The 23,916-nt window shown below is 41.5% G+C and overlaps 1 protein-coding gene across 2 annotated transcripts; it reads left to right on the top strand.

Annotated features, from left to right (window-relative positions):
- Window positions 1-5,996: 5,996 nt before the first annotated feature.
- On the top strand, window positions 5,997-17,704 carry PRXL2A (peroxiredoxin like 2A). Of its 2 annotated transcripts, none has more exons than XM_068687905.1 (6): window positions 5,997-6,112; window positions 11,558-11,737; window positions 12,243-12,334; window positions 15,807-15,947; window positions 16,926-17,090; window positions 17,234-17,704. In XM_068687905.1, exons 2-6 carry the CDS (start codon window positions 11,560-11,562, stop codon window positions 17,342-17,344), a joined length of 687 nt encoding a protein of 228 aa, XP_068544006.1. In that variant the 5' UTR covers window positions 5,997-6,112; window positions 11,558-11,559; the 3' UTR covers window positions 17,345-17,704. The 2 variants fall into 2 exon arrangements, with proteins under 2 accessions (XP_068544006.1, XP_068544004.1); XM_068687903.1 differs by lacking the exon at window positions 5,997-6,112 and adding an exon at window positions 8,724-8,881.
- Window positions 17,705-23,916: the final 6,212 nt, after the last annotated feature.

Raw genomic sequence — 23,916 nt, 5'->3', positions numbered from 1 at the left:
ATATTAGGCTTCATTGTGTAATAGTTCTTCACATGCATATAGAGGAAATGCTGTTCTAGGAAGGATATGTCAGTGTATTTTACTGTATGAGTAGGTTGCTCCTGACCTTTTGAGAAAGATCCCTGGCGTAGTGGAGGGGGGAATTAACTGACACCTGCTTCCTGTGGGAGAAAAACTTGTCTATTCACTGTAAGAACTACAGTGGTGAACGTAGCTGTTTAAGCAGTTACTTAGATGTTCTTACACTGAATGCTTGATAAGCAATAGTGAAGACACTAGAAAAAATGATTAAACAATTTGAGGAAGCCTTAAAACTTAATTCCAAATGGAAACATTTTTTCCTATTCTATCTCATCCAAGTTCAGTCTGTGTTTTTTGATGATGTGGTTTTCTTTAGCATTTTACTCTTTAAGAAATGCCTTCAGTTCAGAGCCACAACTCTGACTCATATGCTTAACCGGGGCTTCCCCGATTCAGTAGGAACTCAACTCTAATGGTGTTTGAGTGTAATGGTTACAATTCGGAGTTCTTCGTTTCACTGCCCTCCCTAGTTAGCATTTAGGGTGCTGTTCACATGGCTTGGTAGGTCTTAGGTGTCTCTTCACCTGTTTCCTTTTCTGCTGGCTAAGAAGGCTTACATCCTATAAATCCTTTTAGGCTTGTAAATGTCTCATGCTATGCATGAAGAGATGCTGTAATTTAATAAGGATTTCAGTTACTGTTCTTCCCTGGTGTTTTTGCAACTTAGGCTAACCAGAGCCCATGGGAGTGGTCTATTATTAGAAAAATAGGAGTCATAGGAAAAGCATTTGCCAAATCACAATTCAGGGAGCTGACTGCTTTTCTGTGTGAATGTTCTTGGATCATAATGGTAAAACCACAAGAATCGGGAATGTCATAGATCACTTCCTGAAGAGTTGTGACTTGAAATGCGATTAGTCTTACCTTTTTTACCTGTCCAAACAACTTCCCCCCTCCCAGAAATCTGAGTTTTAAATATAACCTGCATGATAAATGAACAACCCATGACTTTAAAATGCTGCTTTTGTGGTGCAACATAGCAACTGGTGACCTTGAAAATGTTCTCCATCATTAGTGCTCTATTTCATACCACCCATTGTTCTGTCTTGCTGCCAACTGGTTATTACCCAAATATAACCCTAGCTAAATCAAGATCAGCAAACAAAAACAAATACATTAAAATTATGCCTGTATTAATTCAGTAATATGGTGTGTCCCCAAGTACCTGAATTTTACCCCACTACCAACTATTTTTAGTATTTACTACACTTAAGACTGACAATTTAAGCAGTAATGCAAATGGCAGTGGATATAGGAGGAAAAATGTTTAAAGCATATTTAAATGTTTCTAAAGAAGACGGTATTGGCTCTTTTAATCAGGAAAGAAAGCTGTATACATTCCTTAAAGCAATGATTACATTTGACCAGGTTTACCTTATGAACAAAATGTTCAGGCTTCTACTGAATATTGACAGGACAATATACAGTCAATTTGTAAGTTCTGGATTTTTGACTAAACCCTTATCAGAAAGAGTAACATACTTAATAGCTTGGATCTATGAGGAAAGCCTGATGTTGAATTACATACTCTGCTGGAAATGTTGCAGGAAGTTTTCACATCCCTGTTAAAGGCATATGAATGCATGTTTTTAAAAAATGGAGCTACCAGAAGAAATGGTGTAGATGTGAAATGTATGTTCAGTGGAACATTTTCCTGTTTAATTTTTATGCATGATGTACATCCCTGTCAAATTAGATTGTTATTTAAAGTCCTTTAAGATGCTGGATGAATTGACATTGTGTGCTATATTGCTTTTCTTTCAAGTTGTAGTGAGAGTTAAAGAAAATTAAACTTCGTATATGTCAATAGACACAGCACATTCCTAAAGATGAGCACAACCCCTTAAAAAGTTCACAATGGAAATAATGCATTAGAAATAGGTAGTTTGTGATCTTGCCTATGTTGACGTGTTGTATGGAGACAATAATTGCTAACATAAAATACAGATTTGCAGTGTTGAAACAATGTGTGCGAATAAAACATGCTTGTTTTGCTTCAGCAGAAGAAAGTTGCACATACAAATAGTTCAGTGTGATAAGAAGATTAAGAGCTTACCTCTAAGGCTATGGTTAATGTGTGGCTGTACCTCTTCTGGATTAGAAGTTTACTGCACCCTGATCATTGCTACCTTATAACCAGGAGTTACAGCTGAGGTTTGCTGGGATGTTTATTTGATTCCTAGCCAAGTTCTGTCAAAATGACCCGGATTGACATCAAAGCTTTTCATAGTAGGTTTGTTTTGCTTTTCTAACCTAGATCTTATTTAACAAAAGAGGTCATGGAATTTTTGTCCCAGATTTTAAGTATTAAGAGCAGCTCATCTGCTACTGGAGAAGCCTAAACTTGTTAGAGAAAGCCCCATTCTGTTCTTTCGTTCTTGAACAATTTTTGATAACAGCTAAATCAACAGATTATACCAAACCTTACAAAATGGCCAACTCCAATCTTTGCATAAGTGCATTTATTAAAAGAAATTATACTATTAGTGCTAGGTATATGGAACCAACTTTGTGAGATAAATTGTTTGAATGTCGAGATGAGCTGTCTTAAAGAAAATGTAGGGCACTTTTAGATGTATTAGAAGTAGCTTTGGCCTTACCATTGACTAGTACAGATTGCAAGATTATTAGAATTCTGAGATTTATAGTAAAGAATTAAACCTGTCAATTTTGTCCCAACAAATTGAAAGAAAGCATAGAAATAATTTTGAGTGTTGGGATTTTAATGGAAACTATGTAGTGGTTGTGGGCAGTTGACCGGGACTGCTGCGGAATAACTTATTTTCCTCCAGTGCCTTGATCTCTCAAATACAGAGTTACTGCCTTTTCAGCGGTATCAGTGTGGGTATTTTGGGATGCTCAAGAGCTTGTTTTTGCCTGTAGGGCCTGAAGCTTGATCACTGTTCTCATAACCAGAGTAGTAGTTAATAGCAACTTTTTACTCAGTGTCCTACCTAATATGAGAAGACTTTAAAAATGTAAACAGGTACAGATAGCACTTAAGTAAGCAAGACAAACTACAGGCCACCTAGATTCAATTTTGGTTTAATTTTCTAAGCAATGCAAAAAAAAAAAAATTAATGTAAGCTCATTAATGACCTAACCAGCTTTTTCCAGAGGCATTGGTTACCTATTGTAGTAACTGATAGGCTTTTCTGTGATTCAGTGTTTATTAGGCTGTTGCCAAAAGATTTGTATATGCATCTGTGTACCCTTTAAGAAGACTTACTAATTCTTTCTTCCTGTTCTTGTCCAGATGGATGGTGTTGCACCAATCTTTTTTTTCCCCCACTATGAAGTGCTCATCTCGATGAAACATTCAAAAGGCCTGCAGGTCCTTTGGTTAATTCAGTGACTACCATGCCCTGATCTAACTTGAGATAAATCTGTGGTCTGTGTCCAGGCTGTTGATTGTTTTAATTTCCCAAGAATCAGGATGAGGTTGAAAACAAACACCTTGTCAGTGTGTACAGCCTCCAAGTGAGATGACTACTGCCTGGTCTATTTGAAACCTGTGTCAGCATCTGTGTAGATATGCCCTCAGAAGGAAATGGGTGAAAAGTTCAAGCTGTATTTTTGTACACGTGCATATTAGTCCAGACTTAATTAGTCTGGAAATCCTTCCACAGTCATAGGGCCTAGATCCTGCCCACCACTGTTACCCCATTGCTTTTGAGATCCCCTATTTCCTGATAGAAGAGTTTTTTTATATAACCCATTTTGTCTAACAACACCCTTGATCTAAAGCTGATTTATAGAAGCATGAACCAACAAGAAACAGAAATAATTAACTTCTGATGTAGCACGCAGCTTTGTCATTCTGTACATGGAATGAAAGTTTCGTAATGCTAGGATCATGTTTTGGCATACTGGTATAGTGCATGCCAGATGACTTATGTACTGGCATGCTAGTGAAACTTAATTACATACACCGTTTGCAGAATGATACTCTTTCTGCTGTATAATTGCTATGCAAGTGAATTATGAAAGCAGGAAGAGTATGAGCTTTTTAAGGGCATTATTCAGTACCCAAGAACTAGAAAATGTTGGTGCCTACTGCTCTGAAATAATCTTTCAGCGTGTGTCAGGGACTTCTCTTTTATTCACAAGAAAAATGTGCAAATAACATCTAAATAGTTGTATGGACAAACTAAACTATTGAGAGAGGAAGACAGAAAAAAGTTACCTTCCCATTCAGGCTTCCTGCCAAAACTCCACTACCCTTCTAAAATAATGAAGGCAGTGGTAGTCTAATGAGGACAAAGAATTACCGCTTAACTCCACTCACACAAAACAGTAACTTTTCCTGGAATGTGAGTGTGTCTGGAAACTTAGAGAATGCTAGATTATTTGAAGTTAAGTATTAAGTACATGTATTTTCATGATGCCATTTATATTTGAGTTCTGCATCTACTAGAAGTGTATATGCATTCAAGGGGTTCACTGCTTTATAAATTAAAGCAGGAAGACTTTTTTCTGGATGAATTCCAGGTCTGCGGGCTTAGATTTTTCTGCATTGTGTTTTCTTGTTATAATAAGGATAAATGAAGTCAGAGTCGCTTCTGATTAACTGCCTATTGCAACTGCTTGTCAGGGGCTTCTACCTGGAGAAAAGAATAAGATGGTTTCATCTTTTGATAGCTCTTTTTCCTTGAGGCCAGCTCTTCCCTAAATTCCCTCTATTCTCTAAATAGAGGCCAGCTGCCAGGCTGTTAGAGGTGTAATGTGCAGAAGGATCATTAAGGAAAAAAATGTTTGTATTGCATGCTCACCATGGCAACAAAAATAGTGGAAGCTGCAATTGTACCATTACCAAGTGTTGACAGCTGGAGCTACGACCATTATAAAATTCAGAAGAAAGGAATGTTGACAGCCTGCAGAAGCTAGGGTTTTAATTATATGATGATGGTTGACCAAATTTGTCCATCACACTTTTGTCATAATGCTGTTTTCCCAAAAAGTGCTGTGTCACAGTGACAAAGATGTATGTATTTTAGTGCTGATTGTTTTTCACAAAGAGCAAGAAAGCCATTTCAGCATATTATGTTTGGTGTTTACAGAGAACCTTCCTGTCCTAGTTAAGGAGACAAAGTAGAGAGTGCATTCACTGAAATTTGTTATCATTGAGATTATTTGCTGTTATTTTGCAAATACAAGTTCTTTGCATTTCCAAAGAAATTAAGCAGCCCCAAACCCTGCAGTCCTACCAGACTCCCTAGTGCTTGCTCTCAGATGGTCTGGTAATGTTCCCACCTCAAATTTTCCTTAGGTTCTTTTTTAAATTGCTGATGTGTCTGAGTGACTCCATTACACAGGGTGATGTGATGGGGCAGGAGGGCTGAGTGCTGCTGTCCAGTGGCGCTGTGCTGCTGGAGCAGTACTGAGACACAAAACGCCTCTGTGGCAGCACCCCAGGGTGCTCAGATGGGTGTTGGGTGGCGGCTCCTGGTGCATCCCAGTGAGCACAGCTTGGTCTGTGCTAGGTCAGGACTGTGGCAGTGCTGTTGCCTCCAGTTAGCAGGGACCTTGGTTTGTGTGTGGTTCCTCCTAAAGCCAAGCATCGCACTGATGATAAATACAGTTAGCATTTCCAGAAACCCTCAACAAGGGGTAAGTTGCATGGGTCTGACTGGCAACCCTCCAGGTAAGAGAAGCTTCTGGGTCAGGACGACTTCAGACCATGCTGAGAAACAGTGACTTTTGATTATTTGGCACGTAGACCCGCTGGTACCATCCATGGAGGGATTAAGTCCATTCTCCTGAAGTGCTGCCATCGTCAGTACTTTCTTGTTTTGCCAGGTCAACGGGAACCCTCAGGAAATAGTCCCAGGACAGCAAAGGCAAGTCCTCAGGGCTGCTGACTGGACTGGTGCCAAATGACCGCGAGCAACTGACGAGTGTGCTCGCTAAGTGGTGTTGTGACATGTTGTTACTGGCTGCCTTATCTGAGCAAGTCTGTTCTTGAGCGCAGTGTATTTATATCCATCCATCGAGGCCCTCCAAGTGCCCCATTAACCGCGCTGCTCCCATGGTAAGGTCACCGCCTTCTTGGCCTGCTGGTTGCCCCCTGCTGCCTGCCCGCCTCCCGAGCGTTGAGGCACGGCACCCGCTGCTCGTGTGGCGGGGTCGGAGCCCCTCGGCTTGGCCGCGGTCCCAGCGAGGAGAAGGGGCGCTTGGGGCGGGCCCTGGCGGCGGCGAGGCGGGCACGGGGCCCTCGGGGGCGCCTTCGGCCCCGCTGCTGCCGCCGGGGGTCGGCGACCGAGGGGGGCCCGTGGCGCTGCTCCGCCCGCCCTGTGCCCGGGGCTGCCCGTAAGTAGGCACGGCGGGGCGGGCACAGCTCCGGTGCCCGGCAGGCTCGCCCTGCGCAGGCTCGGCAGTGCCCGGGGCGTCCCTGCGGGCTGGCCGCGGGGCTGGGTGCCCCGCTCCGCGGCACCGCGAGGTGGTGGCACGGCGCCGCCGCCCCTGGGCTGCAGCGGGAGCTGCTGTCGGTGAGCCTGTGGTCGTGCTTTCGGCAACGATTTCCTTTAAATACAAAGATACAAAAAGCGCAAAAGGGGGGAAAATGTAAGTTTATATTCAGTATTTACTGCAGGGTTCAAACCCGAGAGCCCCGTTGCCAGGCATGCAGCGTGCTGTGGCTCTGCTGGGCGGTGCTGTTCCCCTGCCTTCCCCACCGCTGCGGCCTCCCGCTGAATGCAGCTCTCCAGCTGTGGCCCCCAGCAGCGAATTCAGCCCCGAGTATTCTCACATGGTGCTTTCCGTGGGGCTGTGCTTCAGTGCTGCCTCCCATCTGCATGGTGTCCCTGGTTCGCTGCTTGATTTGTCATCCCAGAGCCAACATCGAGCTCCCTCTGAATGCCCCTCACAAGATGGAAGATTTCCAAAGGGCCTCAGAGCTCTCCTTTGCTCAAAAAGAAAGTGCAGTCGAGCTGTTGGATTTCTTTAAAATGTTTTCAGAATGGGGCAGGTTATATGGTCTACCAACTAACTTCCTCTCAAAGGAGTGTGGTTTGCTTGCTTGACACAGCAACTTTTTCTTCAGCTGGGACCCAGTGCTGAGATTGGTAACGAAATGGGCAGGCTGGGAAGAAGCCTGAAAAGATGACTGCTGCTATTGACACAAGGAGTGATTTCTTGCAGGATCTTTACGATGACAGAAAGAAAATAAAGGAAGGGGGGGGAAGGGAAGTTGGGGGGGGGGGGGAAACATTCTTGCCTTTAAAAATGTTAGGAGGTTGCTTTGTTCATTGATTCTGGTGTTTAAAGGGTGATTGAATTATGTTGGCAGGGGCCGCTGGAGGTTCTCTAGTCCAATCCCTGGGTAAAGCAGAGCTGGTTTTGAAGTGAGATAGGTTGCTCTATTTTGCAATCTTTAAGGGTATTTAAAAGCTCATCAAATTCCGATGAGCATGTCACCGGTTTATTGTGAATTGTAAATTTTCTTTAAAAGGAGTTAATTACAAAGATATTTGCAATCTGATGACTCATTTCTGGGGAGAATGTTTCATAAAAAATCATCAGCTCAGTTTGTGTTTGAGATATGCAAGTTGTGACAAAACTCTGAAAGATTTTTAGGTTCAAGATGAGAGGGAAGAGAAGGGATGAAAAGGCAGTGGCCAAAAACAACTGGTGAAAGACTTATTAGGCTAGGGGCTATGTACTGGTGCAGTCCGGCTTGTGACAGTGCTGGTTGAATGTTTCCACTTTTGCTCAGCTGTATTCTTAAGAAAAGTATGCAAGAAAGTCCGTGCTACCATGACTTTTACTGACAAAACGAATACACGGACTTTCCAGTATTTTTTGTCACAGCTGCAATGGGTCCTGTTTACATTGCTAAAATAAATGTTTAAGGATAGCTATCTTCTTAATGACATTTTTTTTTTCTCCATTTGTGGGTGGGAGGGAAATGAGGCATCTAGAGAGCCATGTTTTAATTGGTTGTCTTGACACAAGTGAAGACCATCAACTGGCACTTAGAGCAGGATTAAGGCTTAGCTTGTTTAAATTTTGGTTAGCTGAGTACTGGCAGACCAGAAAACAAGTCACTGTTATCTTGGAGATCGCTTGTGGCCACCACAAAAACACACAAAAATATGTTTTTCCTTTTTTTTTTTTTTTTTTTTCCTCTTTAGTCTCTCATCTCTGTATAGAGAAGTGTGCATCCACTTCTGGAGGTTTTGAGACCTGGAGAAGTTAGCAGAGTTGAGAGCGTGCAGGTCTGATAGTTGCAGAGAAAACTATGCTCTTCAGTGAAGGGATGTTACCGTAAACGCTGGTAACATGCTGGTAAATCATGTTAACACCGAGTTAATTCATCAGTATATCCTCTCTATTGAAACTAGTTTCCAACAGTGTGATGGTTTAATTGTTTCCAGAGCTGTTTGTGTTGTTTGGGTATGCTGGGCGGTTGGGGATTGTTAAAGCAGAATGGACTGAAACATAAGCAAAATATTTACTGTAAAGATGCATGGTTCTACAGGAAAAAACAAACAAACAAACAAAACCCCTACTTCAGCAGAATTTAGAGTTTAGCACTACGTTCTCAGCCTCTAGAAAGCTTGCACTCCCCAATCCACCCTCCTTATAGAGATGGTATGCATGGGTTGAGCTTAAAGGGAAAAAAAAAAAAAAAAGGGGGGGGGGGGCGGGTTGAGCTCTCTGTAAGCGATCTGGCAGTGGATTGGGCAGCTCTGCTCGCTCCTACCCGCCGCCGGCCAGTTGCGGCGCTCAGTGCTGCGGGTGGCGGCTGCGGTGGCGGAGCGCCCCCAGCTCCCCCCCGGCCGCCGCGGGGGCTCTCCGGGTGAGTGCGCACGCGAGGGGCTTGGAGGGGTCCCGGGGGGCCCCGTCCTGCCCTCCCGCCGGGTGGCGGTCGGCCCGGAGGGATGGCGGGGATTTGGGGTTACCTGCTGCGTGGGAGGCTGCACGCCAAAGGGGGGAAGCTGGTGGCTGGCCCCGCTCTGCTGGTGTTGCTGGGGGCTCCTCGCCTGCAGAGCGGTGCAGGGGATGCGTCGGGGCTCCGGGCGCCTGGGCAGCGGGTTTGGAATAACCCCGGCTGCGCGTTCCCGCCTGGATTGCTCGGAGGGGCTCGCTGCGGTGCTTGCTTGGCGGGGGGAGGATTTCAGTATCCCTGCAGAGCTTCTCCCGTGTCCCTGTTTAGAGAAATAGCAAAAGATTCGCGCATTTAGTAAATTGCGTTTTCTTCTGTCCGTGAGTTGCGCCCAGTTAGACTGAAGAGGTGAGCTAAGATTAACAATTAATTAATGAGGCTACAACGGAGTGGATGTAAACTAATAGTGGAGCTGGCTTTCAGCAATGCTAATAACGCTAACAGTGACATAACGCTATCGGAAATGGAAAGCTGTGTGAGAAGTTGCTCGTTTAGCAGTTGCCAACAACTTGACAGTATTTCAGTACACAAATGAAACGTGCATGGCAATAATGCTTGGTATTTATAGCCCTCTCTTGTATCTGAGAATGAAGAGGAAAAACAGGTCTTGCTCAGAGAAATGTGGAAGGAATAGTTGGACAATCAATGCTGGGAGAGAACAGGGCTCTAGACTTTTGGGTATGCCAAGGAGAATAAGTTTTAACGCAAGGACACTGGCGCGTTAAAGCAGTGCATTTCAAGTTATGTTTTGCTCATTCCAAAGGCTGGGGTCAGAATGGTCTCTGATACGAGTTACAGGCAGATATCTACACACTGTTGTTACAGTATGACTTTATGCCTCAAAAAAGTATGTAGGCTAAGGAGATAAGGACAAGGAAGGGTTCCCTGTGTTAGAAATAAGCGGTGAAATTGTGTAGAATAAGTTCTCTTATCTGCAGCGTGTTTGTGTAAACTGCCCTTGTTTCCTGCTCAGGATCTTGGATTGCTCACGTTTCTAGATACTGCGATAGGGTCCTCCTTGGCACCAAGTATGGTGTTGAAAGGAAAAACAAAACAAAACAAACAAAAAAAAAACACTCCACTTTATTCAGTGTTTCTAACTGTTTCTGCAGGTTGGTAGTTGGTTGCATTTGGTCATCAGTATTATCCTGGAACTAATTTTAAGGATGGAAATAGTTTTTAAGGAGATTTTTTCCTGGAAAAATCTGGGGAATGTGTCTCTGACACAAAAGGTGGCTGTGGGGATAAAGATGATGCGTGTCTCCGGTGTATTGCTAGTCGCATCCAAAACAGTGATGTTTTTCCTATATTTATGGGGAAGAAAATCTCTTCTGAACAGAACTATATATACAGGCAGTAATGCTCAGCAAAGCAGTATATCAAGGAATGGGGTTTTGCAGATGGCTGTGGAAAATGCTGGTGCAATACTGAAGTATTGGGTGACTTAGGAAATAAATCTGCAGCCCTTTATAACACATAACTACTGTGATGTGGACAGGCAGTGACTTCTTATACTGCCAAAATTCAGTGACTTTTGTACCAGTTATTGCTCGCAGTTGGATCTTGAATTTTGACCTCTAGGCAGGGCTAAGCTTGCGTTCCTGCACCGCAGAACTGATACTGCCTCACTGGAAGGTGGCTGTCAGCCGTCTCCAGGCTTGTGAAACTTGTGCAAGGGTCAGGACTGAGTTTTGAAGGCTTTTGTGAGAAGCATGGCTGCTCTTTTTTTTTTGTTTTTTTTTTTTTTAAAAATGCTACTAAACCAATCACTGGTAATAACAAGCAGCGTTTGTACTTTTAAATCACAAGCCAGCATATGTAATGGCTTCTATTGCAAACTTATCCATTCTAACTGATGGGTGTGAGTTTAACTTGTCTGTTCCTGGTGAGATTTCTACACAATCTGCTTTAGAAAGAGTGGGAAGTTGGTCTGCATATAAAAGGTGCTGTCCAGGACATGTCTGTAATGTCAGATCGCTGTGCCTAATAAAAAGGTTGCAAGTCTACATATTTCTGTGTGCAGGGACATCTTCTGAGCTCTGATTTTGGCCCTGTGTCTGCTTTGGTTGTAGTGTGGAACTGTAGGGAACAGGAAAGACTGCCAGCTATGCTGAGCTGCATAGAGATTTTTTTAAAGTCTTCTGTGGTATGTTGGTAAAATGCACTGTTTAAAATAGGAAAAATATGTTTACAAATACTTTTTTTTTCTTTTCTTGAAAGAAATCACTGTCCTACTGTAATAATTGAAGGTACTGGCTAACATAGAGGCCATCTTATTAAAGGTTCTTTATTGCCCACGTATGCTTCTGTCTCCTTCCTCCCCATTGTATTTTGAGCACTTCAATCATTAATGTTCTTGCCAATCTGGTACCAGAAAAAGGTAAGATCACCTTGTGATGTTTTTGATGTGGGCCAGGAGCAGACCTGTAATGAAACCTGAAACCCAAGTCAGGACATTAATAAACATACAGATCATCTTCAGTCAACCCCAAAATATCCATGTGAGTTTTTAGTTGTTGTTTTAATCCATTTCCTCCTTGGCATCACCAATGTTCAGTGTTAGAGCTGCTTTCTTGTTTCCCATTCCAGAAATGTCCTTTCTACCTGACTTTGGAATCTTCACCATGGGCTTGTGGTCTGTTGGTCTTGGAGCAATTGGTGCCGCTGTGACAGGAATTGTCCTTGCTAACACAGACTTATTTTTGTCCAAGCCAGAAAAGGCTACATTGGAGTTTTTGGAGGAGATTGAGCTAAAAACTTTGGGATCAGGTAAGACTATGGATGTTTGAGCCCTTATTCTTTGATAAATGGGCTTACATAAGAACCCTTCTGTAAGGCTTGGGCTGGAAGCACTGAAGAAGAGTGAAGTATGTTTAGAAGGATTAATGTTCCCTAACTGAAGGTTTTCTGTAGGGGATAGAAGATTTCACACAGGTCACATTAGGTATGTAAACAGTTTTTCTTAGTCTTCCCTAGTTATGGGAAGTAGTTGGATTTCCTTGGTAGCAGATGATTCTGGGGAAGGAAAACCAGCCACAATTGATATTTCTGAAAGGTCTATTTTAAATTGTAATTCAGTTGGTGAAACATGACACACACTAAAAAATCAATAAAGCACGTAATATTCTGTTAGGCACATAGAAGATTCCTGCAATATAACTGTATTTGAATGTGGAATTCTCTGCAATGCTTTATGTTAGTCTTCAAAACATTAATCATTATTAATAAGAGTGGTTAATAATTATTGTTGATGCTATTTCTCCTGTATAAATAGAACAAAGAACTTTCAAAGCAGGAGAACTATGGAAGAAGAATGGTGCAGTGATAATGGCTGTGCGAAGACCCGGATGATTTTTGTGCAGAGAGGTACGTGTTGGATTTGGGGATAAATTAAGAGTAATTATGCCCTACTTGCGTATATTTCCTTTAAATAAAGGGAGCGGGTGAATGGGACAATCATCAGATACATCTGGAGTTTCTGAAAGTTTTTCTTGTTTCCTGGCACAAACCAGTCACCAGCTAACAACATACTTAGTTTCAGTTTTCTTGGCAACAAGTTTGTATAGTCTAGATCCTGAGTATTTTCCTTTTGAAGGCAACTGGTGCCTGATGTTTTTACATCTGCCAGGGATCTAGCCCACAATAATTAGAAGCGGAGACTACCCAAAATACAGTTAGTAATGAGTCTTATGACATGGTCATATTCCATATGCCCAAAATAAATCCTGTGAGCTGGGTAATCTCTGGTTAAAAACAGATGAAGATAGGGCTGGCAGAAAGTAATCAGGCAAAGCTCATCAGCAAAAAAAAAAAAAACGGGGGGGGGGGCTGGAGCACATGAAGGGGGGTCCCTCACTGTTCTGGGTGCTGAAGGGGAGACAGAAAGGTAAGGAGTCTGAAGAAGAATGTGTTGCAGAAACCGCATGTTTCCTCACAGACTGTGTATGCAAATTGCTACTGGTTCCTAACAAGGTGGATCGAGAAACAAGATCTGTTCCTTAGGCTGGCATTAGGCTTCTTGGGTGGAGGTGAGAGGCGACACTTGAAATGAAATTTGAATGTAAAACGTGCTTGGAAACAGCCATAACTTGTGCTTTGGCCACTATTTTTCTCATAGCTATGGGGGAAAATAGCTATTATGTTGTTAGTCACTACTCCATAAAATGGGGTAATTTATATTGTAACCACTTAATTAAGGGATCTGCTCCCATCAGTAATAACCACTTAAGTATGCGTAGGACTTATGACAGGTTAGATTAAAGTGCTCTGTTCTCTGAACAGGTGTAGCGTAGGCAGGAAGAAAATGTGCTGGGTGCCTGTCTCTGTGACTTTTGGATAGAGTCAGATGGGAATTCATTAATGGTTGGTTGTTTTTATTTTTAAAGCTGACTTCCTAAGTTGTAGTAAAGAGGCCATTTTAAAGAATTTTTTTTTTTTTTTTTTTTTTCATTCAGGAAAAAAAATAGGAAGGGAGAAATTTAATTTTCTAATTCTTACTTCTGGTTCAAAACTTCAAACTCGTAACAGGCAGTTACTGTACTGCTCAGCTAATTATGGCAAATAATTGTTTTGCATTTTAAAGGTGAAAATGTTTGAAAAATATTTTAAGATCTCTAAACTAAGTTATTTTGGATTGCTGTTTACTCAAATCATTTTGTGAGTTGACTCTTGCCGTTCCCCTGAGAAAGCTGTCCTTGTTTGTTTACCAACAAGTATGTAAACTCTGTAGTATGTAAACTACTTCTTTCCCCATTGTCACCGCCTTTGAGCTGCTAGAATAGTTCAATACAGGTGACTTGCCATATCTGGAGGCTGTAGGTTTTTATTTTTCTGCAAGAGACAAAACTACAGTTGGTTCCCACTATCTTATGCTTTGGAAAGGATGTCAAACTTTGTCCTTGTTGACTGCACCAGGAAGGTACCTGTATGTCTCTGGACACAGAGATGGGTTTGAAATGTGGCCGTACTACCTTATCGGTCACTGAGCTGGTACCAGTGGTGAGGACATGTTTCCATGAATCCACTGCTAAGTAACATCACAAATCCTACTGAAATGATTTTTTTGGACCTTCGAGAACCTCTGAGGGCTGTAGACTTAAATTAGTCTTTTTTTTTTTTAAAGTCATTTATCTTTATCATCTCTATCCTAAATCATCAGATTCCTTTTTTATTATTATTACAATAGCGTATGTTCAACAGTACAATGCTTCTACAACTCAGAGTCTGGATCCAGCCATGTAGTGATCCGGTGCTCCAGCCATTGTGAAAGTTCCATGGGCTTGCTAAGTACTGTAGGTGAAATGCAACTCAAGCAGTCTAAAGTAGCAGAAGAGCCATAGCTGAACTAGGAGAGAGACAAAACAAAATGGGAATTGGTCTTATAACTTGTCCTTGCATTGATGGAGGGAGAAAGTATTCTGCTGGGGTGTGCTTGTCTGTTTTTTACAAATGTAAGAAAAACAGTTTCATGGACTGGATGAAATGGTCACAGGTCCATGATAAAGACAGTAACTGTACAGCTGTTATGTGCAGTAATTTGCCCACAAAAGGAGGCTGTTGTTTTTTGTTGCTGTATCATTTTAAAACTTAATGATGTTTTTACTTTGTTTTTGCTCTCTCCCTTCCCTGTAAATGAAGGAGACACAGCCCCCGCTGTTCCCCACACTAAATTGCTGAAATGCCTTTCTTCTAAAGGCAAAAGGATAATCAGGGTTTCATGGTATCTTTCTCTCTCCAGAGGTGGTGATTTCTGTAGGGCTACAGGGAGCCCTACTTCCCTAGCCTGGAACACTTATGTCACAATACAGATTTTTTTTGTTGATTATGAGAATTTTGAACTGTAAAAAAAAATCCAGATAAAATTTCCATTAACCTCCCTTCTAGGAGGATCACAAGATATTTTGTTAGAGGAAAACAGAAAATAATTAGCAAGTCTTTACGATCGGAAAATAGGGGAAAGGTCTAGCAAGCCTAAGCTATGATCCTTTAAGTCTCACACTTCACTGTTCACTGTTTGCTTGTGATGCTGATTCATCCTTCTTCATTTCCTCTGAAAAAAATCAAGAGTAGTGTTCTGGAATGTTCTGCCTACCCTTTCACCCACTGGTGTCTTTCTCTAATGTCTTCTCTCTTCACCCCTATCTGGGTGTTACTTGGTACTTGTAAGGTCTAGATATCCCAAAAACCTTTGAGTTAAGGCATTTCACTTAGTTGGCTGAGGGTGTTGATGTAAATAGTCTTTTTTGCTGTTGCGCGGAATTCTTTCTGGGAGTTTTGTGCAGTAAAAAAAAGACCTTTCTCCATTGGAGAAACCTTGGAGGCTGCTGTTCAAACTGAGAGCTGAGTTTCTTTCAGAACAAAAAAGCCAGCAGATGACTGTATGTGCTTACACACTACAAAAAGTGTTGCTTCTGAGATACTGAAGGTACATGAAGAAATTACCTGATTGTTTTCACTGGGAATCTAGGACGGAGAGTGCGTTTATACCCCACTACTTACTCTAGACTTGCATTTTATACTTCTGCATGGAGGCCTCAGTGCTTTGCAGAAAGGCTCATGATGTGTTTCTCTGCTTTGGTGTGAGATAATATTAAATATTTTATCCAGTGAACGATCCAAAAGTCTCTTTCCCTGCCTAGGGAAGAAAATTCCATTAAACGTAATGAAGACCTGCCTAGCAGTAGAGCTAGCCTAAATGTCTGATTCATAGGTCTGTTTTTGTTTTGCACTTCAAGCTGGAATGTACATGTTTCTGATGCTCTGAAATTCAAGGTGAAGCTTTCTAGCTTCCAACTTCTAACTAACTTGCTGAAATGTTTGTTCTTTTTTGTTGTCTTAGGAGGCTTCTGAGCTCTCCTCTCTGAAACCTCAGCTGTCCAAGCTGGGTGTCCCTCTCTATGCAGTTGTGAAAGAGAAGATAGGGACTGAAGTGGAAGATTTTCAGCATTACTTCAAAGGAGAAATCTTTCTGGATGAAAAGGTATAATGAAGTCAGTGTGTTATTTTTTGGCGGGGGACGGGACTTTGCTTAAAAACAACCTTATGGATGTCCTCTTTGAAGAGCTGGTATGATATAGATAGAACGTGTTCTAATGAAAAAGGGTTTAGTAGCATTGTGGTTTAAGAAGTTAATTAGCTCTGCTTTTCTATATATAACCTGCTTAGCTTACAAACTGCTCTGTAGCTATGCACTGATAATACATTTTTGCAGGATTATTTCTCCCCTTTAACAGATAAACAATATAGCTTATTAATACCTATTCCTTTCTTCCACTGGCTGTGTAACTTGCTGATGTTTATAATGTATGACTCAAGGTCTGAAGGTGAAAGATGCAAGTAATTCAACATTGTGGCATGTGGCTTTTCCCAGTACATAGGTGCTGTATTGCCAGTTTGATGTCCTACAAAATCACATGTTTTTACTTAACTCAAAAGACCCATTTACAAATCCCTTGGCTTTTGAAGGAAAAAGAATACCTAATATTCAAAATCAACTAAAAGATACGTTTGCTTTCCTTCCCCATTGTGCCTGTTTGAAGGAAACAATTTTAAAAAGGGCAAAATAAGCAGATGGCTGATAGTTTCAGGACTTGGCACCACTGTTACCTCTTGACCAACATTTATATTGCCACGCTTCAGAAATAAGAAAAATGATGTTTATCGTAAAGCACACTTGTTCTCAGCAATGTGGCTGTAAATGTTTATGGTGCTTAAATAGCTGTGGATCATTTGAAAAAAACAATTCATGCATGGTGGCAGTAACAATGGTTAGCTGTCTGGATACAAGTGGTCATGTAGTTTGTTAAAGAGATTAGTTCAGATGAAATTGCTTTTGAGCTCTGCCTTTTCATCTTTTCTGTATTATAGCCTTTCTTGGAAACCAGGTTGTCTGTTTTCCTAATTTTCATTTGGGAGGAAAAGTCCTTTTCACTTTGAGATTGCTTTTTTCTCATTGCAGAGAAGCTTCTATGGTCCACGAAGGAGAAAAATGATGATGTCGGGCTTCTTCCGCTTTGGAGTCTGGCAAAATTTCTTCCGTGCTTGGAAAAATGGCTATAGTGGTAACCTGGAAGGCGAAGGATTCACCCTGGGAGGCGTGTATGTGATTGGGGCAGGAAGACAGGTACTGCAAACCATCTAGGAGGCTTTCATGCCTCCTGGGAGCCTAGAGGTTTATTTTCTGGCATTATTCAATTGCTGGTCAGTTGATCTCCTGTGGGGAGACCAGGATTAGTGTATCAATTTCTCTTTTTTGTCTTTGACTAGGGTGTTCTACTGGAACATCGTGAGAAAGAATTTGGTGACAAAGTCAGCCTTCCATCTGTCCTTGAAGCTGCTGAGAAGATAAAACCACAAGCTTCAGAAGTGACAAAATAGTTGCATATTTTTCTGATCACAGCTTGAAATGTAAAATGCATCTTTCTCTTGAACGTGCAGTTCAATGGCTTGTTAACTATTTAGTGATCATCACAGAAGAAAGATTCTCTATTCAAATATAATTGATGAAAACCTTCCTTGTTGTTGCTTTGCAACCTTTCGGGTGGTCAGGGTTTCAGTTGGCCTTTTGTGTCTGACTATTAATGAAAGGCTAGGTCTAAAATCTGACGTAGCCTAGATGTTCTCAGTCAGAGACAGTCGACTGAAAGCCTGTCTGCCTAGGGGAGCTTTGCTGAGGCTGGAGAAATTGCGTATCTGTAGAGTTTGAAGGATAATAAAATTTTATGTAGATGAAATGTCTTCACTTTGTGTTTGTTTGTTTGTTTTCCATCAACATTTAACCATGTCTGTGTTTCTAGGAGACTAGAGTCATAGCCTTATCCCAAGTTGGAAGGAACCCACAGGGATCATCGGAGCCAACTCCTGGCTCCACACAGACCATGTGTCTGAGAGCACTGTCCAAAAGCAGGCTCTGTGCCATGACCGTGGGGAGCCTGTTCCAATGCCTGACAGCCCTCTGAGTGAAGAACCTTTTCCTAACATCTAGCCTGAATGTCCCTTGATGCAGCTTCATGCTGTTGCCTAGGGGATGATAGTGTTGGCTATATGAAACCTAGAAGGCAAAAACTAAAACTTCACAAACACTGAGGACTGGCATTGGTCTGTGTTAAATCAGTTATGCAAGTTTTAAAATTGCATCATTATTAATGAAATCCCGACTTTCAAATATTTCTGTCCAGACAGACCTAATTTTAACTAGAAATATGCTCTTTGTTGTCTGTTGTTTGCCTTAAATAGCACTTAGCAGCAAGAAGTTGAGTGATTTGTATGTTCACCAAGTTTTATTTGAAAACTAAATGTGAACTGGATATGTATACTACTATCAGCTGGACTGATTTTGGAGGAGGAAGAAGCAGGAGTTTGCAGGGTAGAGGGCAGCGAAGTCTATTTTGCTGATTGCTTAGCAAATTCACTGCATGAAATGGACTTCATAAAGGCTCTCCTAGGATTCAGAGACAGGGGCAGAGAACCGTCTTCTGTCTCTGACCATGTTCCGAGCTGCCTGGGTAATGATGCCCCTAAGATCAGTGGTGAACTAGAGCTAATGAACCCTGGCAGCAAACAAGGATAACTGCATCTAGCCTCCTTGCAGGTTTAACATCACTCATCTGTCTCTTCCCACCTTTGTTTCAGAAAATTCAGCTAAATGCTAACGCATGTTTTCTCAAGTATTCTGATTTACTTGGTTGGTTTAACTACTTAAGTAAAAAAAAAAAAAGTGCCCTGGGTTTGTATAAAGGTGTCTGATATTGGTAAAGAACGTTTTTCTATGTCAATAATAACACATTACTAGTATGCAGGAGCAAATACCAAGACAATTTTCCCTGTTGGGGAAGTACACCATTATAATAACAGCAGTATAGAAAAATTCAGATTCCTAACCCCCTTGTAGTCATTCCTTTTTCATTTAATGGTTGGGTGGAGGAAAGTGTTCAAAAGGCTAAAAGATGGGACTAGAGTTCATCTTGCAAGGTTTTTTTTGTTTGTTTGTTTTTGAGAAATCTAAATCAGCTATGATCTTACATCTTTGGTGTAAAAGCCAAAAGTATTTAGTATTCCTAGTATTTAGGTCTTAGGTACCTGGTGCTTGTGATGGTGTCAAAAAAAGTGAGGTACGAAATGATGAAGTGGAGGTAAGCTCTTCTGAATGGGATCCAGAGCAGCCAGAAAACTGCCAAGAGTTTGCTTCAATAAATGAAGAATTGTTTGAGGTCTTTTTGCCCTGGTTTTTTTTTTTTTTTTTTTTTTTTTTTTTTTTTTTTTTTTTTTTATCACTGAAAAGGAGTACCCATAACATGAGTGCTTGTCTGACACTTGTTTTCAGTATACACATTGTTACTTTGGGGTGCAAGGGGTAGGAGACACAAGAGGTGCTAGAAAAAAGGCTAGGAACTACTGCTTCTTAGAGATGCACAATGTTACTACTAAGAAAGATTTTACTCATAGTACCAGCAGACTTCTAGATCACGACTCCTGTTTGAGTTTTGTTTTCCTTGCAGTGGGACCTGGAAGGCTTTGCCATTTGCAGGGGACAGAGCTTGCACAAACACAGGCAAAAAGGTATGGAGACATGAGTTTCAGGCCTCGTTTCAAGGGCTGTTTATCCATTTCACATAAACATGAAATTTGAAATACGTACACAGTCCTTGGAGTATGGGCTGAAAGCCAGATAAATTCCAAGAAATGTAAGATAAAGTGAAGTGCCTTTAGAACTTGCTAAACTTGAAGAGCATCTACTTAAAATTCTGTGGATGTGCAATTGAATTCCGCCCACTCTGATGAGTTCGTCCACAGCTCTTGCATTGACTCCACAAGGCTCTTGATCACGATGAGACGAATGCCATGGGGTTGCAGCCCTGCTGTTATCCTACCAAAAGGGCCAGTGTTTTGTGATCCTGGAAATAGTTAGGAAGCCATTTTGTCCAGCATTTAGACTGTTTAGTTGAAGTACAGTGGCTGTTAAGCATAATACTGATGCTACAACATGATGAAATGTACAGCTTAGCATAGAAACGTTTTTGGAAAGACCCATGAAGTCTTCTTGAAGATGATTATTAAAATACTTGCAGAGACTGCAGGTTATCTGTGATCTGTCAGCTTCAGCAAAGGTATGTGTACAGTAACCATATGAGACCTCCAGATCTGGGAGAGTGCCTTTTGCCACTGTTCACAGTGACAGCTCATGTAAACAGCTAGAGGGACAGTGTACTGATTTGAGAGTTATGCAAATTTACCCACATTTCAAAGTTCCCATCTTTTGGAGATCAACTCAAATTTGGATCTGCAAAAGGTCCAAATAGTATTAAAAATGTTCAGAAGAATAATTACTTGATAAACTGTTTATATATATGTATTTAAGGCAACCTTGGGATTATTTGGAGTTGCCTCATCCTTTCTGAACTTTGTGTTGATGGAATACACATGGAGAGGATGGAAAATATGTGGTGCCTAGGAACCAGGAGCTGTTAATAGGGGTTTAAAATGGGCAGTCTCAAAGAAATAAAAAAGCAAAACAATGAAAGAGGAACAGGTAAGTTTTAGCTGAATTTCCAGTGATGGAGACTGTGCAAGGTCTGAATATCTGGTTTAAGAAAACATTTTCTTCTTTAAACGTAGAATGCTCAATGGAAAAATATTTTAATGGCTGTTGATTTTGTTGTGCCAACAGCTACCTCTGCTGGCTCAGTTCCCTATACATATATAATGTTTTGATTTTTTCTTCATTTAACACATGTAGACCAAATAAGTCACTTGTCAGTGCGTCAAATATAAAATCTAGGTTGAATACCTAGTTGGTTACTGGAAACTCTGATGGTGGAAACACCAATTGAAAAATTGTTTATCCTGGGCACGAGCAATAAAACTCCAATATAGTCATTTTTCTTCAGTCATTTTCCCCTTGTTCATTTCTTTGAAAGCCTGCCATTCATCCTTTTGTTTGGGACAGAAACTATGTTAGAAGAAAAACATTATGGTGGGAAAATGCTGTAAGGTGGGGGGTAGGTCTAATATAGGAAGGTGCTTTATACTTGAACTTTAAAAAATGCCGATTATGTTTCCTGTCTGCAGTGTCCTTTTAAATCCATGAGAACGATGGTCTCAGAGGGTGTTTTCTATTTGTTTCCTGTTCTGCATTTCTGTTTCCCTGTGTGGGCTATCCATTCCCACGGCTGTCAAACTGCCTGTAATTGGTGTCATTTGCAAGTATCCACAGTGAGAAGGGAATGCCAAGGGATCCCTGCCATCTTCTGATGTGTTTCCTGTGATGCACTTTGACAGAAATAAAAGAATGAGAAAAGCTCTTTTTATCTCTAAGCCACTGGATGTCACTACTTCCCTAGCCAAAACGAAGGTCAGCAATAAACCCGATTTTTTTTCCGCAGTAAAAGATTTGCATAATAAAGACGCCAGAAACTGGACACTGTAGGTCCCGATTAGGCTTGAAGAAAGCTGTTAGAAAAGACATCGATTCCTGCAATCTTTTCACTTGTGTGAACCTTTTAACCTTTTAAAAATGTTAAAGAAAAGCTATTCGGTGATGAATGGTAGAGTTTGCGGCATATAAATGTTTCTAAATGAGTGTGGAGAGAATAAATTATTAGCAGACTCACTGTAATCCTCACCAACGTTTTATGCTTCAGCAGTATTAACTTCAGATGCTGCCAGTGAGCGAGTGGCTTATTTGGAGGAGCTGGAGTGGACAGGTGCAATAACCACTTGGTAGCAGCTGAGGGCGCAGGGAAGACGGAGAACGCTGTGGAGAAATGACGGATGACGTTAAATCACCGGTTCAGTCTAACCCACCCTAATTTTATTTGATATCTGAATAAATCCATGCAAATTTTTCCTGTTTCTAACGGATCTCGTACATTTTATAAAGGTTTTTCCCAGAATATTTCGACTTTCTCTTTTAGGTCCAGCTATTGATTTCTCAGTATGTGCAGCTGTTTAAAGTCTCCCAGTAGCTTCTGCAGGCTTTTTTTTTTTTATCCCCACAGCCTCCTCTGAACCTTGTAATTATTAAAACCACACACTAATTCCAAATTTAACTCTGATTCTGAGAAACCTTCCTGCATAAATAGAAATTTCTTCCACTAAAAAAATTGTGCTTGATGGTAATGAAAAAGCTGATCGTATACAATGGAATACGTACAGAATTGTTGAATAGCTCCAGTCTTGTCATTTTCTACCAGCTACTCCTCATAATGCATCATTCATTAATTTCAAGAAATGTTTGTAGTGGCCAGAGGAAACTGCAATGACAAGTTATGCATGAATAGGAGCCTGCACGAGTTCAGTAAAAAATCAGATTTTTTTCCATTTTCATTCCTGCAATGCTATTACACTTTCTTACTGGTGAAGTGACTACCTTATAAAGTCTTCCAATTTGCCCTTGCACTTAGTGAATGCATCTGTGAAGGATAAGATTTTTTTACCCTGATTTTCTTGGCCACACAGTGAAACGCACAGAACAGAGATAATGTCAAAGGCAAGTAAATTGCACATAGAGAGGTTGTTTGAACTATATCCACGTTTACAGTCAACACAGTCAATTCAGCTACACTGTGAACTGCTACTACTGGCCGTTTTGCAGGACTATTTTCAATTGCAGGAGATCCTTATTTTACAGACAGGGATCCCCTTCCTTATTCCACAGTCTGTATACCCTAAAGCTGTCCCCCCCCATTGAACCTTAGCAGTTACTATTGCTCCCTCTGTCTTCTCATCTCTTATGCTGGCAGCATACTGGAGCTGTCTACCTTGGCTCTGGATGTCACCAGAGATGTGGCTCAGTGCTCTGCAAGGTGACTGGAACAGCTTCTGAGGTGAGGAAAAGATCTCTTCTACCTCTTTTCATTACCCAATAATCCAGTGACCCTTTCTAGTTCCTCTTCTTCACCTAGATCATCCCTAACATTCAGGTAATTCTTCTAGCATTTTCTCTCAGCTTTATCTGTCAATTCCTTTTTACTTTGATTTCTAAAACCCTTGAGCAAGCCTGGGGAAGCCTGCAAGCAGTAGAGACTATAGCGAAGCTGCTATCATGCAACAATCTTTAAGTGCCATCTGTAGAATTAAAAATGCCTTTCTCCAGTCCCAGATGGGATCCCTGAAATGGTATCTACCTGAGGGACAGAGGATAGCTGAGCCCGGCTGTGGCCCTGGAAGGGTTCAGCCTTCCATGCCTTTGGCGTAAGCCAGCATTCACAATGCCTGCATCTAAGACATTCACAAATGCAATCTCTTGCCTTTGTGAGAATCTAAGTTTTGTAGACACAATCAAAACCTTTGTATTTACATTTCTTTGAATAACTGCATGTAGGGGGTGAGAAGGAATCTTGGCGATGCCACCAGAGGTGCACCTGCACTTAGGTTTCAGACAGGTATGTGTGTAACAGGAGCTGCGCATCTACAGCTCTAAAAAACTCTAGCATGGTTTTGGTTCTTGACCTTGGCCTTGAATAGATGAGAAGAACCAAACTCACTCCATTTATCCACTCAAATCTTCCTTTTGGTGTTTAGCTGAACACTTGGTGAGATTGCTGTCATCTCTGTGAGGAGCACTTGTTGCTGATCCAGGGGAATAATTAAGTCTTGAACTCCAGGTCCTGAGGCAGATGAAGAAGTGTAGAGAATACGAGAAAGCCTGTATCAGTGCCTCTGGCACTGAGCTATCCCCCTTAGCCTCGCCTTACTGCACGCCAATGTATTTTCATAGTTTGTGAAGCACTGAGGAAAATAGTTTTGCTCTATCTGTGAGGACGAGAATGAAGGTGACTTTTCCTTCTGTTAAGGAATTCTTAAGGCATGGAGGAGAAGTGTATGGAAGTTAGCATCTAAGCTAGAAACTGTGGTACAAAGAGCTGCCCCAGAGGAAAGCCTAGGTTTTCTGTCTGTGTCCTGGGCCTTGTGGCTCTTATTCAGCATATGCCCTCCATCACATGCAGCCT

Source organism: Anas acuta, chromosome 7 (assembly GCF_963932015.1).
Source record: "Anas acuta chromosome 7, bAnaAcu1.1, whole genome shotgun sequence".
In the NCBI taxonomy this organism is placed as follows: Eukaryota; Metazoa; Chordata; class Aves; order Anseriformes; family Anatidae; genus Anas; species Anas acuta.
The sequence above is the reverse complement of the archived record's forward strand: the minus strand, read 5'-3'. Positions and strand labels throughout refer to the sequence as shown.